The following is a 16,720-nucleotide window of genomic DNA, read 5'->3' as shown; positions in this document are numbered from 1 at the left end:
TTGTGCATGTTGGCACTGGCTTATTGGGACAATAAATTGAGCCATCATCAATGTAATTAATTAAAACACCTGTGGGTTTCCTGCTCGAGGTCCAGTTCCAATGTACTGTACCCCCTAAAACTGTATTGGAACCATACAAATGTAGAGGCCTACAGATGTAGACTGACTTTTATTTTGCTCCTGATCAATTTCATGAGAAGAACTCGATGTTGTCAGTCGAAGCATCAGACTTTTTATTCGCTGCATCACTGTACACAGAGCAACAGAGGATAACAGCTTGGCAAGCTACAAAACTTGTCTCATAATTACCTGATTGTGAAAACAGCTGTGATGGAAACTGGGAGAGGGGTGATGAAAAAAAACGGCAGCAATACAATGCAAGACCCCCCAAATATTCAAAGCATTGGCTTAAAGTAGCAAATCAGTTCTGATTCAGATAGTCCTAGAATCCTCAGATAGCCCAACAACAGCTCTGATCCTGGATCAGAGCTAGAAAACTCTGAAATAGGTGAACCAGGCAAGACGTGATGCCTTTTTATTTATTTAATATTTATTTTTATAGGGACAAGTATATAGCATGGACATATGGCACACATACACCAAACAAAACAAGAAAACATACAAAACAGTACAAAACACAAACAATGATACAATAAAATTACCATAAAACTTAACGAGAAGCACCAGATCATTCATGAGTATGTGACTGATCCGAATCAAGATGATTGATTAAAGGCAACTAAAACTACTTGGTTAATAGGAACTATAACTATTGGTAGGAAATGGGACACAAACTGCACTTTCTGGTGTAAAACAACATATTCTTTCATTTTTCTGATGAGGGTAGTCTTTCTGTATAGGACACTGGAACAGTCACGAGTATGAGAAAGGTGTCAGGACTCCCGTGGGTTATACATGTTTCTGCCTCTCTCCTCACTCATCCACCTCTTCACCGCACAACAGAGGAATCTAACAAACAAATGGGGGGGGTTAAAAGGAAAAAGAAAACAAAACAAACGTGGGGCCTTATCATTATGTCTGTTTGTGTGTCGAGCTGAGTGCGAAGGGATGTTTCAAGTCCTGTCGCAGGAAGAACCGGCTTCCAAACATTCATCAGTGATGTAAAAGTGTGTGTGTGTGTGTGTGTGTTTGCCGCTGGTCTGAGCATAGTACAGCACAGCAGCTGGAAGTGCTGTGGCATGTGGAGCATCCTGAGTGACAGGTTGTCATGGCAACACAACAAGATCGTGCCCTGACATGAAACCATCAAGGTTGTGTTTTTCAACGAGTAAATTATAAACCAGTCAACGCCCCCCTTCTTCTATTGGCTTTGTGACTCATGCTGATTGTGTGCCATCACTACAGAGGATGTCAATACTCCACTTTTTGATGATAACCGAGAAATTTACAGCAGCCAATGTACGTGTGTGTTTGTGTGTGTATGTTTACCACCTGCTGGACTCTCCGATACAATCAAACCTTCCGGCTCAGGAGTGCCAACATAAACACTCACACACACACTGAGATAAGCCTGCGGAAATGGGCCTTTTCAGGCCTCATTTGCAGCTGTGGTGTAGCTGAACGGCCGTCTATCAGTAGCCTGAGTCAGACGCAGCCGAGGGGAGATCGGGCCAGTGACGCAGCCGACTGGGACATGATGCAGAGTTAGTGATAGTTTTACTGCCCCCCCCCCCCTCGCACTGCTTTCCCAAATGACCCTGTGTGTCATAACATCCCTTACTGTAAACCCTGCTGGAATCTGGACACTGGAGAGTGGGAGGAAAAACACAACCCCATCGCTTAAGTGTGTGTGTGGTGTATATAACTTGGTAGATGCTTGTATGTTCATTTTCATATTTATTTGCATGCATGTTTGTCTATCTCTGTTTGTATCTGTGTTTGAGTGAGTGCATTTTTGTGTGTGAGTGAGGCCAAACAAGTGGTCAACTTGCAGCTCTACAGCAAACATGCATTACGTCTGCAGCATGTACCTGAGAACAAACTGAGGACTTTCTCGCCATGAAAATAAAGAACCCCTGGTCTCCTAGATCAGTGGTTCCCAAACTGGGTTCAAGTTCCCTGAATGGGTCGCAAAGTAAATCTGAAGGGTCGTGAGGTGATTAACAAGACAGCAAAGAGGAGGAAAACACATTCTTGCCCGTGGACACTTTGACATGTGAACAGGAGGAGATGGGGATCAAACTGCCAACCCTGTGATCAGTGGACAACCCACTCTACCTCCTGAGCCACAGCCGCTCCAATTTTTGTGTGAATACACAAAGAATTCTGTGTTTTTCAGAGTTTGTCGTATTCATGAGAGTGAGAGGAAAATACTGAATCATGCAATCTGTTAACATTTGTTTTGTAATTTGAACTGCATTGCGTTATTTTTGTTCAATTTTGAATCTTCCCAGTTTACATCATCGTTAAACTGCATTTTGATCAAGTGTCAGGTCAGATATGTCAACCATATTCCATATGACCTCTATTACTTTTCAGTCTAAACACATGGTATAGCAGCAAGCTAACGTTAGCTTTGTCAGTTGGTTCAGTTAGCTACAAGACAGTTACACCTGGCATTTGGGTGTGAATATTAAGTAACAACCAATCTCTACGTAAGAACTAGTTTGTATGTGGTGTAACCTGTCTTAATTTAGTGATGCATAATTCTCAATTTAGTAAACAATTCTATTATAACTAGGTTAAGTTTGAACTTACAAACAGCTGATACAAGTGGACCAGAATCCATTAATTAACAACTTAATATTTACAACTTTAGATTTGATGGTTTGTTGTAATTTATAACTGTAGACTCAATGACATCAGAAAGTGACAAACTCACTGTTTAATAATCCATTTCGAATGACTTCTGTATAGTTACTGATGGCTTCTTGCTATAGAGCACTAGTAAACTATTTTTAACCACTACTAAGCCATTAGTTATGACTTTCAAACTCTTTCTAAAGGTTGCCATTGTTGAAAGTGGTATCATTTTTTCTGATGTTTTTCAAATTGTCACTTTTCTTGTGAAATCTTGGGGGTTACAAGCTGAGGAGGACCAGTGTTCTGGATCTGGAGCTGGTTCTGAGTACAGGCTGTTTGCTCCACTTTTAGTCTCCCGCAAAGACTTCACTCTGTCAGTCACAGAGCAGAGTTTAGAGTTAAAGCACGTGATTCATCCTGAAGGATTGCATTTTAGATTTGATCAAATCCATATGCAAGGATTGAGCTCTCAGATGATTTCAGTGTACAGAACTGAAAATGTTCTTCTGAGAAATTTTGTGTCACAACAAAGCTTCTGCAAGGTTGTGAAACCAAACGTTTCCTAGAGGTCTCTAGCAGGAGCCAAAAACACAAACTGCTTTTTCTGATTAGTGGAGAAAAAACATCCTCCCACAAGATTGTTTCTCATCAAGGACTTCCCTAGTGCAAGAGTGTTATTCTCTGTCTTGTATGTTATGTTTTCCCTGCAAGCACATCAGCACAGATACACCCAGAGTCAATGAACTCCATGTTGTGTAAGAGCAGCAGTGACCCTTACTAACCTTCTCCTGTTGCTCCTGCATGTTTGGTCTGAACGTCCACGCTGATGGAATGTGACGAGCTGAGAGAAAACACCTTAAAACCTGCGCACAATGTCATAATAACTTCAGAAGCAGAGTGGATCACAGCGACCTGAGGTAAACCGATGAACTCTGTGAATAACAGATCTGGACAACAATACTTTGACCTACAGACTCATCTTTGCACAGACACGGGACGTCCCATCACCAAAATTATGAAAATACAAATATTTCTTCTCGGCCTTACTGGCATCTCGCCACACAGATTGGATTTATTAGTATAGGTTTTGAGATATTGGTCTCTGAGGTTACTGCCTCCATTCCAATACAATGGAGGTAAATGGAAGTGTATTTAAGGAAGTATTGAAAATTTACAGAAAAACAGCAGCACATCTTTCCAGAAAAAACATCTTGGTTTCTAAGGATAATCCACAGACCTGTAAACAGTTTTGATGGACTGTTTCTACTAAAGAAACTAACTGTTAACATATCTGTGGATTAAAAGCAGTGATTTAATTTTTTTTTTTAATTTCACAAACACAAACAATGATACAATAAAAATTTGTTTATGAAAAATTCATAAACTGCAGTCTGCCTTTAATATTTTGGAGTCTCAACTCAAGCTTGTGTTGAATGCAGACAAAAGGTGATGAGATTTTCTAATGCAAGGTGGAAGCCTACAGACATTGTGGATATTGTCACGACTCAGGCAAAGACAATAGAAGTTTTTATCTCTTATAGATAACTTGGTATTTGGCTTGATGAAATGTCTTTCTTTCAAGCAAGATGTTGAAAATCTTGTGAAGAAACTTGGACTGAAATTCAGTTTCTCTTTTGAAGCTGAGAGGCTAAGGCTAATCGCTGCCACCTTTTTACCGGTTCTTGATTAAAGTAATTTGTTGAATACATCAGCACAATGAACCCACATGTTGGACTCTGTTTATCACAGTGAAAATTTAACCAAATTAACCAAATTACTCACTCATCATTGTGCTTTTTATTCCAGCTTTGGCTGTAGATGTCTGTCCATAAGTCAACAGAGTGCAAACTTCCATCATGTTGCAAGACATTTATTTCAGAGTTTATTTTGCAAACATCTCAGATTACAAGACGCATATCTGTCAATGAAGAACAAACAGAGATTATTTCTGGTCCAGCCACAATAATCTACAAAAAGAAATGAAATTTACGAATCTAAATTCTATGGTAAATGACTTTCGTAATTGTCTCTGGTCTTGATATTGTTATCTGATTTTAGTATTGTATTGGATTATTTTGTCTGCAACTTTTTATGATGCTGTCTTGGCAAAAGTGATTTCAAACTTTGTTTTGAATTAAAAAAAGAATTAGAAAGTTGCCAGAAGTAGATATCTCAAATTTTAGCACAACCAAAACTATCGACGCAGCCAGACACCACTAGAGTTGAGGGAAAACATGTTTTATGGTGTCTGAAAATGTTCATCTGAAGTTCATTATGTGCTTGTAATGATGAGTAAAAAATGTACAAAAATACACTTTCTTCCAATGTAATTCCATGTGGCACAATTATTTCCCCCTCTTGCAGACAATGAAGTTGAAAGTGAAGGGAAGTGTTGCCAAAGAGAGTCTATACAGTCGACATTACAAAGAGTGGCGACTGTACACCCCACCAGTGTTTATCAGACTGTAGCTCTTCCTCACTGTATATGATCTTTCAGTCTCTATTTACTGCAGTGATTTCTTTGATGTGCATGTTCTGGACACACTGTTCTTTTGTAAATGAAGAAAGGATCTTCAGACACGTATCTGATGGAAGGAAAAAGGAGGAAGGTGAGTAAAGTAACGGTGAGTTTGGATGAAAAACTTAATTTTCTTGCATGGGGACATAATAATGGTCAATCCTACCAACACAGCTCCCTTGACCCATTCATGAGATTGTTTCCAGTTAGCTTTGCCAAGTGCAATCCTCTGGCTTGGACTTCCTCCTACTTCTCATTAGAGCCACTAGAGAGGGAAGCACTGCAGCTAAACACACACACACACACACACACACACACACACACACAGTCACTCAGAGAGGAGGAAACTAAACACAATGGATGCTGGCGCATGGGAGCCTGGACTTCCTGGGTTTCCCACACACAAGTGTACAATCACAAGCTCACAAACATATACACTTATTTGAAAACACATGAAACACACTGTCACACACAGACACACACACGTGAAGCATCACACAACATGCCAAGGTGCTGGGGTCTAACAAATAAATCAATTTCCACCATTCACAATATTAAAGCAGTGAGAGTGTCCCGAGACTCCTCCATGAATGACCCCGGCTCTGTTTCAGTGTTTTTCTCCCAGACCTCAATCTATGATCTGCGTTGCCTGTTTAATAAGACATGGATTATCCGATTAAGGAAATCTTGTGAGAAGGAGAGGAGAAGAAAAAGAACAACTTTGCTGGGGATTAGCGTCATTGTGCCCACTCACATCACATTCCTGGCTGCTGATTCTCAGCCCTGGGAGAGGACACAGGTTAACCAGACCATGCCACCGCCGTGTCCTGGGACCAGAGACCAGAGCCTCCATCTGCACCAGTATGTCAGCAATCATATACATGTGTTTTGATGTAAACTGAATCCTAAAACTTTACACGCTGTGGGCCAAGTTGTCCAATAACCTCAGTGTCCAATCCTTGCTTTCTCTAACCCACAAACCTTGTGATGCCAGCCTTGGTACCACCGTCTGATCATTTAGAAATCAAAATAGCATAAAAAATAACAAATGGTTATTAATGCTTAATAAATAGTATTTTAATTCTAACAACCAATAAGATTTTTTTGGGTTGCTCCTCCACCAGCATAACCTGCTTTGTCTAATATCTCTTTAATTATTCAAAACGCCCCTTTAATGGACCGTTCAATCACTTTCCTGCTAGAAAGAGCTGCGGAACATCTGAATCAACATCCATTTATTACTACTTACCAATTAGTTTTGAATTATAACTGCTGACCTGATGACTTATAAAGTGAGAAACATGTGAACTTTTATTTGTGACTTACCTGCATTTATACATATATATATATATATATATGTGTGTGTGTGTGTGTGTGTGTGTGTGTGTTTAGGTCTGTTGAGGTAAGTCAAATCTAAATTCTCTCCAAACAAGGCCAAGTCAAGTTACAGGTCTTCATTAACTCATTTCAAGTCAAGCTCCAAGTCTGGAAAGTCTTTGAATGCTGACCAGTAAAGGTTTACCACTTTAGCCACTTTAATGGTTTTGCTTTCAAGTCTCAGGTAAAATCAAGTCTTTAGGGCAACAAGTCTCATATAAGTCAAGTGTCACAGCAGTTATTTTTGGTCCCAAGTCTCCAGCTGTAATGACAGTTGACAAAACAATCCCACCACAAGGTCCATTTAATAGCTGTTCTGGAGCTTTCTATCACATGATCTTCCTCAGCAAATGGTAAGATTGTTTTGTCAGCTGCTGTTTTTATGATCAGGAATAAACTTTCAGTCGCTGCTTTTAACATGGACGAGAAGTTCTTTAAGTGCCCAGAAAATGGAAATTTGAACATCTAAAATTTCACGACAACTGTGCAAACTCCATCTGCTGTGCAAGATTATGTGATACGATCGAAAGCTCAGGAACAGCAACTGAATGGACCTCGTGGTGTGATTGTTTTGTCAACATTAAAACATGATTAATAAAACAATAATAAGGCCATTTGTTACAACTTATAAACTTTAATGTATGCCATCTTAAAAAGTGGCACCCCAATCTGTAGTAAAACATGCTACATAATCATCTTGTTTAATAACCTCTATTACACCTGACTCTGTTGAACCTGACGGAGGTACATATATACGTTAACCTCAGAGAGCCTCTGGGTGTCGGCCTGTGTAGTATTCATGCAGGTGTGCATTCCTTCTGTGGGTGTGATTTCAAACAACCCTGTTTTTCTGAGCTCATCTGTCCTAGATACCCCCCTTTTGACGCCCTCCATAGGGCAAGGTTTAAATCACCATAAATGAAACCTGGAGGGTGAGTATTTGTGTGTGTGTGTGTGTGCGTGTGTGCGTGCTTGCGTGTATGTGTGTGGGTGTGAGCAGCTCCTGAGACAACAAGACTGTTTTCCCGGTGCTCTTGTCAAAGGTAAACATTCCAGTCTCGGGACGTTCAATGCCAAGCGCTGTTTGATCTGCATCATGTGACATCTGAAAGAGATGGAAAATCCTGCTTATCATCGCGCTCCCAAACATAAACCCTGCAGCAACCATACAGGGACTTTGTGGTCGGGGTCTCAGGGCTCTGATGGATCCTGCTGTGTACATGTGTTTTTGAAAAAGTAGGGCTGCCCCTGACCTGAGATAACTGTTCTGTTTGACCACTCTGCCCCTCTGATCGGACAGCACAAAACAAAACTCAAACAACATGTCAGCTACCACATGTGGCTCCTCCATGAGAATACCTCGCATGTTTTAATCCCTCATGTCTCTCCGTCTTTACATCAACCTGCTAATTACACAGATGATCCCATGCTATGCTTTACCTCAGCAGTCAGTCAGCCATATGAGGCCATATCATAAGATGTGGCAGACAGACAGACTTTGCACAGGAGTGGAGGCCTTTACAAACCATTTTTTATCTTAAGTTTAGTCTATAAAAAGTAGAGCTGAACATTTGGGTGAAATGAGAATAAATGGCCTGCAATGCATCATCCAAGCCATGTTCCAGCTCCCAGGGTCCCTGGAAACCACTTCCCTCACAAGGACACAGACTGCAGTTCAACTGAGGACAGACTGAGCCAAATGTACTGCATGTACCTTAGGAAACATGTGACTGTAGCTGTAAAATTACACTTCAATGACTGTCTGGCCACTATTTTAGCAGATAAATTAGCAGTGGTGGAACAAGCATTTAGATTCTTTACTTAAGAAAAGTAGCAGTACCACAATGTAAAATGGCTCATTTGCAGATAAAAGTCCCGCATTAACAGCAATATACACTTTACTATTACATAAACGTAAAAGTATGCAGACTAGCCTCCTACAGAGCACAGTGGTGGAAAGTAACATTTACTTAAGTACTGTTCCTAAGTAAACTTTAAAGGTACTTGAATTGAGTATTTCCATTTTACGGCTACTTTATACTTCTACTTCACCATATTTCAGAGGAAAAATAATGTACTTTTTACTCCACTACATTTATCTGACACCTATAGTTATTAGCTGATTGTTTGCATTGTTAAACATTAAACTACCCAAACTGTACTATAATGCTATACACATTACTGTATCAGAAATAATAACAATAATAATAATATTTTTACACTGTTATATTGCTACTTTTACTCAAGTAAAGCATCTAAATACCTCCTCCACCACTGAGTGTTATATCACTGCACAGTATATAGTGTGGTGCACTAACATGTAAGCAGCATGAGTGTGGAGATTCAGTCTGTGTTATGTCTGTGTCCTCGTGGGGACACAGGTCACGTGATGACACACGAGCAAGTTCCATTTGCTGAAGAAGTTTATGCCATATGGTTGAAAGTTTCAGAAATAGCTAAGTAAGTGGACCTCGTGTTTTGGACACTTACCAGATATACCAGATGTAAGCAGCATTTCAGTGTTGTAGCTGGTCAAGATGGAACCAAATTTTACCCCTTTTAAACTGTTGGATACGTTGGCCTCCAACAGCATGTAATGTCATAAAATCTATGACAATATATTTATGAACAAACATGTTTTTACTGTAAAATGTATGTTTTAATGTATTTACTGTAAGTGAAATACAAGTACTTCAAAAGCGTATTGAAGTACAGTACTTGAGTAAATGGCCCATTTTCCCCACAGTAAACTAATGTTTTCATGATGAGAATGGGGCCGTTCAGTTATGCATTAAAGGACTTCCTGTTCAGTGAGAGTGAGAAAAAACAAACATTTGGACATCCTTTAGGACATAGTGTATGGGCTGCACACATCACATGTTTTATTAATAGAATGGACTAAATGCAGCCTATTTCCTCTTAAACCCTTAGACCCAACTGTCCCGCTGGTAGGTCAGTCATTACAAAGGCATGTTGTGCAGGCAGCCAAACTTCGTTCAAACCCACAGAACTTTATTCTAAATTCTAGCTGAGATCACACATACATGAGACTGAATTTTGGGTAAATGTGTAGCCTATAAAATGAAGCACAAAATACTTCCACTTGATGAAATGGTACGGATATTAAAGCATGCAGTCTGTTAGAATATTTCAGTGTAAACTTCATATATCTTAAATGAAGAGCTGCAACAAGATTGTACAGAATACACAGTATGAGATGTGTATCACAGCTGTTCGTGAAATATTCACGAAATGTAATCTATAGGATTCGTGTACATGGACACGGATTTTCCATTTTTCTCGTGACACTCAGCACTTCAAACTAATGTTCATTTGGAAGTATCGTTCGTACCTGGCCCACTTTTTCTTTTTCTTTTTTTGCAGTCAAGTTAGCAATAAGAAATATGCAACGTCCGATTAGACTTTCAAAATAAAGCTTGCTGAGAGCCATCAGGTGACGGTCGCAGCTTGGTTAGGTTTAGGCACCAAAACTGGGTCACATGGGGTTGACGAGGAAACGAAACCTGGTCTCCCGTGTGAAAGTCCTGCGTTTGACACATCCATTCATCCACCTCGACCTCCTCCCTGCAGGACTTTGTCGCTCTTTACACTACGTCCTTCATTATTAGTTTAAAAGTCGTGCTGAGTGTCACAAAAAAATGGAAAATTCGTGTCCATGTAGGCTATAGATTAAATTTCGCGACAGTTTCACGAACTGCCGTTAAACTGGGTTGGTCAGACAGTGTGGCATAAGATGATTTTTGCATCCTTAAAGCTACTTAAGGGGAAATAAGAGGGGGAAATTGATATTAAGGGATTAACTATTCTAAGTGGGGAAAAACAAAAGCAGGAACGCAGTATTGGAACCTGATATCACCTCCAAATTGTATGACAGGTCTGTGAAAACACATACTAACACTAGGCAACAACCTAATCTCCCAAAGGTTAGGCATGTTTTCATGTTTGTTTGTTTTTATAGGTTTTCTTTTCACCAGAAGTGTTTGGAAACTGGCTTATATTTTCAGATTCCCTCTAGAACTCCAACTCTAACATCTTATCTGTAATTGATATGGTTAAAAATATACAGACCAACCCTTTAAGCAGCTAATGACTTTCAATGGCTTTCAGTCAGCAGTGGTGGAAAAGTGAACAGTTCTTTACTTATGTAAAAGCAGTAATGCCACAATGTTAAAAGTCTATCAGTACACAACGGTTATCAGCAGTATGCACTTAATAATTAGTACCCAATATGCAGACTATTCAGGGTGCAGTGGTGGAAAGTAACTACATGAAGTAAATGTATTTAAATACTGTACTTAAGGGCAATTTAAGGTACTTTTACTTTACTGGAGATTTTCCATAGTATGCATCTGCATATGTCTACTTCAGAGCTATAGTCACTAGTTGCTAAAGTAAAAGTACTCATTATGCAGACTAGCCCCATACAGAGTGCAGTGGTGCAAAGTAACTACAGTAAGTACATTTATTCAGGTTGATCATATCCATTTTATGCAACTTTATACTTCAACTCCACAACATTTCAGAGGGAATTATTGTACTTTTTACTCCACTACATGTATCTGACAGCTATAAAACATAGATGTTCTAGGAGTCTGTGGTGGCCAGTGCTATCCTGTATGCTGCTGCATGCTGGGGCAGCAGGCTGAGGGTAGTGGACGCTAACAGACTCAACAAACTGATCCGTAAGGCCGGTGACATTGTGGGGGTGGAGCTGGACTCTCTGGCGGTGGTGTCAGAGAGGAGGATGCTGGCCAAACTACACGCCATCTTGGACAGTGTCTCCCACCCGCTCCATGACGTGCTGGTCAAACAAAGGAGCACCTCCAGCGGAAGACTCATCCCCCCAAAAAGCACCACAGAGCGCCACAGGAAGTCATTCCTGCCTGCGTCAGTCTTTATGACCCTAAGTCATTAAACTGGACATTGATCATTACATCTCTGCAATACTTGACATAATTGTGCAATATCCTGTGTTACCCCTGTGCAATATACTCTTTTCAGTTTAAAATTCCCTATTTATTGATATTTATTCATACTTCTATTACTGCTGTGCAATATCCTCTGTCTCATTATAATATTAATAGGCTACACTTGACAGTTCATGCACTATTACTTTATACCTATTATTGTCATCAACCGGTAAACCCACTTTGTACTTCACACTTATTTTATACTTATACTTATACCCACTTGGTACTTAATTCATTTTCTGACCTGTATTATAGTAGTGTATTATATATATATATATATATATATATATATATATATATATATATATATATATATATATATATATATATTTATATATTTTGCTTAGTACTTCTATCCCTGTGTGCACTGACGTGACAGTGAGCTGCTGTGACAAAAGAGTTTCCCCTCGGGGATCAATAAAGGATTTCTGATTCTGATAGTTATTTGCTGATTAACATTTTACAAACTAAATGTATGACAAGCTTTTAAAATATGATGCATTGATGCAGATTAAACTGCCCAACAGTATATAACGTCATTATACCACCAGCAAAATGTACTTAAAGTACCAAAAATGAAAATAGTAATTTTGCAGAATGACTCCTTGTTATATGAGGCTAAATGTACTACATTAGGCCTACTCGATTATTATTATTGATGCATTGTAATGATCCAAGTGCTCATTTTAACTACTTATATATATTGTTGGGTAGTCAAATCTATAATAATGCATTATATTTTATTAACTAATCAGATCTTTGAAATGAAAGTCATAATCTACAAAGTAACTGTAGCTGTCCGATAAATGTGAAGTGCAGTAGTGAAATAGAAGTATTAAGTGGCAGAAAATGGGAATACTCAATTTAAATAGGCCTAAGAACCTAAATTGTACTTAAATACAGTACTTGAGTAAATGTACTTAATTACTCTCCACCACTGTTAGTAACCTGCACTATTGCTTTGTAAGTGGACTGAAAGCCCCTAAACACAGATGATGTCAGCATGCCATGGAGGGTAGTGGGTCTAGAAAGCACGCCACATCAGATTACACTAAAAGCTTTATTTAGCCCGGAGTTTTGAGGAATACAAGTCTGGGCATCACGTGAGAGTTACTGTTAACACCAGTTGACAGATGATGCAATCATATAAAGCAATTGCATGGAGCCGATCACACAATGAAGCCCATTGTATCAGAAAAAGTGATATGAGGAGGTAATTAATTAATTAATTAATTCATGTGAAAGTAGATTAGTGGGGGAATGAAATTTAGAGAAATGAAGGGGGAGTATGCACTGAGAGTCTTTTTTTAGCCATTTTGCAAATGAGGGGAACATTATCACATGGCCGTCTGGAGTCAGCAGTGACAGGACACCAAATGTCTTGCAGCAAGCCGTGAAAACGTGCACGTTGCCCACTGTGGGACCATCAAACCCCCCAGGAGAGTGGCGAAGCGAGAGACGTGTCTGTGGTCATGTCAGCGCAGCCCCCATTCAGAGCTTTGGTCTATTATTGTTCCAGGAAACGGGTAATTACAACTGGACATCTCCTGGACTGAGCCCAAAGCCGGCTTCATTGCGCGCGTGAGAGACAGAGAGGGATCACATACCACAGGGTCCAGAGCCCTTGACTCACTGGCGTAAACGGTGACCCTCATTTGCCGCAGCTATTTCTGAAAGTTGGTTTTATTATCCCTCTGCAGCGGGCTCTCAGCGCGCCGCACGTGGGTGTGCGTAATTAGCGCTCATTATTAGTTTTTCCCAAAGTTGTGTAAGAGAGGACTATTAGGCTGTTGGAAAACACGCATGAATAGACAACGCTGTTCCTCAAGAGAGGAGCCCATTTGTGTCAGACCAGAACACAAGGAACTGTTTCACCTCTGAAATCGATTAAATCAGCTCCCGAGTGACGCTGTGTGAACTTATTCTCATTTCAAGTTCTGAAAACAAAGAATCTACAGCATCTGTGTTGTTACTTTAATCTGGCAGTGTAGGGTGAAGTCGTTTAGTGTAGCACCCGGGTGAGAAAAGGGGGCTCCTTGATTGCAACATCAAACACTGGTGTCGTCACTCGGCAGCTATACGTGCCAGCACGGCCTGTTCCAAAATAAATATTGACTTGATTGTTGTATTCAAATGAGCTGCCTGACCGGACATAGACGGGCCAATCAGAGCCCTTCGTATCATCACACCTTCTTTTCAGAAATCATTCATAACGCCGATGCGTCAAACACTCACAGAGGACCCGGCTATAAATACGGCTGCGCTCAACGCACAGTTAGACATTTTCCCAAAATCAAACGAAAGACACAACTGAGCAAGAACCGCGGGAATCCGGCTTTTACCTTTGATTATTCTCTCTGCCTTGCTCTACATTTAATATTCTATATTTAGTATCCAGCTCACTATGTTGGCCATGGGTGGATTATATCTGAAGCACATCGTGGTGGCAGCGGTGTGCTCAGTGCTGGCCACAGGGACGCTGGGGTCCCCGGTGGTGGGGCCAGAGCCGATCCGATGCGCCGCGTGCACTCCGGAGAAGCTGAGCCAGTGTCCAACGGTGGCGCCCGGATGCGCCGAGGTGTTGCGGGAGCCCGGCTGTGGATGCTGCCTCGCCTGCGCCCTGGCGGCTGGGGAGCTGTGCGGAATCTACACGGCGCCGTGCGGCAGCGGACTGAGGTGCACCCCGAGACCCGGCGACCCCCGGCCGCTGCACTCCCTCACCCGGGGACAAGCCGTGTGCACGGAGAGCACTGAGCCCGAGCCGACCCCTGAGCCCCAGACACAAGGTAGGCCTATAACCTCCACGTTTAGACATCTGTGTTTTACCACATCCCGCAAATCCTCATTATTACAATCCCCCAAAACACTTGACTAGTCTATTCTGAAGTCATTTACAGTTAGGCCTACAATCAGTCAGTCCCGCTTCACATTCATTCAATTCCCCTCTCCAGATCAGGGAGAGCCAGAGGATGAGATGGAGAACGCAGCCATCGTCTCGGACCCCGGCTCCAGCCACTACCTCCCCGGCCACAGTAAGCCTTACGACCCGAGGGCTGCTGCCGACACTCAGGAGAGCATGAAAGCCAAGCTCATCGCCATCCGCAAGAAACTGGTTGAACAGGTAAGACCCAAACGCTGTTTCAGTATCATAGCGTGGATTCTGTGAAATCCTCTGTGTGCAATATGTGTGCTAAAAGTTTTTGGGGAGGTTTGGTGGAGGGGACTAGAGCACCAGAAGGGGGAGCTCGTGTGCTGTTTGAAGAGCTGATGGAGATGAAAAGAGGGGATGGGGATGCTTGTTATTACAAGTTTTACATGCAGTTTGATGTCAGCCCACGTGCTTGCTGATAATGAAGCAGTGTTGATTATTAATTCTGTGTGTTGGCACTGTGCAGGTACAGAACTCAGTTAACCCTTCTCTCACATGTTTCCTCTCTACAGGGGCCCTGTCACGTTGAGCTGCAGAGAGCCTTGGACAAGATTGCCAAATCCCAGCAGAAATTAGGAGACAAATTAACCAGATTCTACCTCCCCAACTGTGACAAACACGGGCTTTATAAACCCAAACAGGTTGGCATCTTCATTGTTTGTATGCTTTTTGGGGATGGATTCATGACTCCACTCAGCATGAAAGAATCTCACCAAGTTGCGTGTGAGACTGTGTAGCCAAGATTATGTCAACCACAGCTTTAAAATGATTGTGTGTGGGTGAGTGGGTGTTGCAGGCAGGGATTTGTTCAGTTTGCACCTCAGAGTGTGTTTTTTTTGTTCAAGTGTGATGTCACCCAGTTAGTGCTGCATGACCATACATGTGAAATGAAAAATGAAAGCAGTTAAATAAAATGGTTTCTGTTTCTCTGCAGTGTGAATCCTCTCTGGACGGACAGAAGGGTCGATGCTGGTGTGTGAATTCCTGGAACGGCAAGAAGATTTTAGGTTCGACCGACCTGCCTGCAGACGCCGAGTGCCCTTAAAGAGATCAACCACTGATGCAGATCTCACAAAAAAAAAGAAGAAGAAGCAAGCCACTGATTTTTCCTTTTTGATAGCTGTTTATTTATTGATCTTGTCCATGGTGGTGTTTAATTCAGGTACACTGTCTTTGCGGGGCTGTGGGTCCCAACCACCCTGAACCCCTCCCTCCCTCCTCTGCACACACCCGTCCCAAAGAGAAAAAAAATCTATTTTTGTTTTTCTGAAAAGGAGATTTTAATATTTGTGCATTTACTTCTACTCTTCAGCCTTATTTATTTCAATTTTATTTCCATTTATTTGTTATTTGTAATTATTCTATGCGTATTTATATAATTATTTGCCTTATTGTTATTATATTATTATTATTATTTTTATGGGTGTATAAAGTGTATATATGTATCTTGGCCCTGAGTAACTCCACTGCTGAGTTGAGCTCTCTCTACCCTTAAGGAGTTGTCTGGAGGTTTGGTTTGTGACAAACCAAGCAAGAACAAAAGCACTGAGTGACCAAATGTCATTTAGAAGTATTTCTAAATGTTTTTCTGATTCATTTTCACATTGTTGCCATCGTTATGTCCTTTTTCTTGTTATTTTCTTTTTGTTCTGATGTGACACATGATCAGCTCTTGTCAGTGAATGCAAAACTCTCAGTCGGGAATCCTTAAAAAGTCTCAGAAAACATTTCCCATGGTTCCATGGGGTTGCAGATAGCATGACAGGTGGTGCCTCCCTGCACCGCCTCTCAGACGGGTATTTCTACATTAACCTACCTCTAATATTTATGTGTCTGCTGTCAGTTGTGTTGATGTATCTGTCAAAAAAGACTTGCTATTTTACTTTGTATGTTGCTGTTCTCTCTGACCAAGAACACATGACCACAAAGAGCGAGTCCCACAGCAAACCCTGACGTGTGACGGCTCTGCTCTATCTACATGCTGCTGTTGGATTGAGAATTATTGTTTATGTGAGTCTATTCCAAAGTGACTAACTGTTCACTCGTGTGTATGTACACTTTTGTAATTGAGATGTAATGTAAGAAAAAAGGTGATATATTTAATAAAAACATTAACCTCAGCTATGCGCTCCTGGCCTCTCT

The 16,720-nt window shown here is 41.0% G+C and overlaps 1 protein-coding gene across 1 annotated transcript; it reads left to right on the top strand.

The window, feature by feature from the left end:
- The first annotated feature begins 13,883 nt into the window (after positions 1-13,883).
- igfbp1a (insulin-like growth factor binding protein 1a) lies at positions 13,884-16,698 on the top strand. The gene is given in 5 exon segments (XM_044200966.1): positions 13,884-14,435; positions 14,601-14,770; positions 15,091-15,219; positions 15,513-15,620; positions 15,622-16,698. Coding segments are annotated over 5 exon segments (807 nt in total). The 5' UTR covers positions 13,884-14,053; the 3' UTR covers positions 15,640-16,698.
- Positions 16,699-16,720: the final 22 nt, after the last annotated feature.

The sequence above is a fragment of the Siniperca chuatsi genome, linkage group LG6 (assembly GCF_020085105.1).
Source record: "Siniperca chuatsi isolate FFG_IHB_CAS linkage group LG6, ASM2008510v1, whole genome shotgun sequence".
Taxonomy (NCBI): Eukaryota; Metazoa; Chordata; class Actinopteri; order Centrarchiformes; family Sinipercidae; genus Siniperca; species Siniperca chuatsi.
Note: the sequence above shows the minus strand (reverse complement) of the source record. Positions and strands in the feature narration are given on the sequence as shown.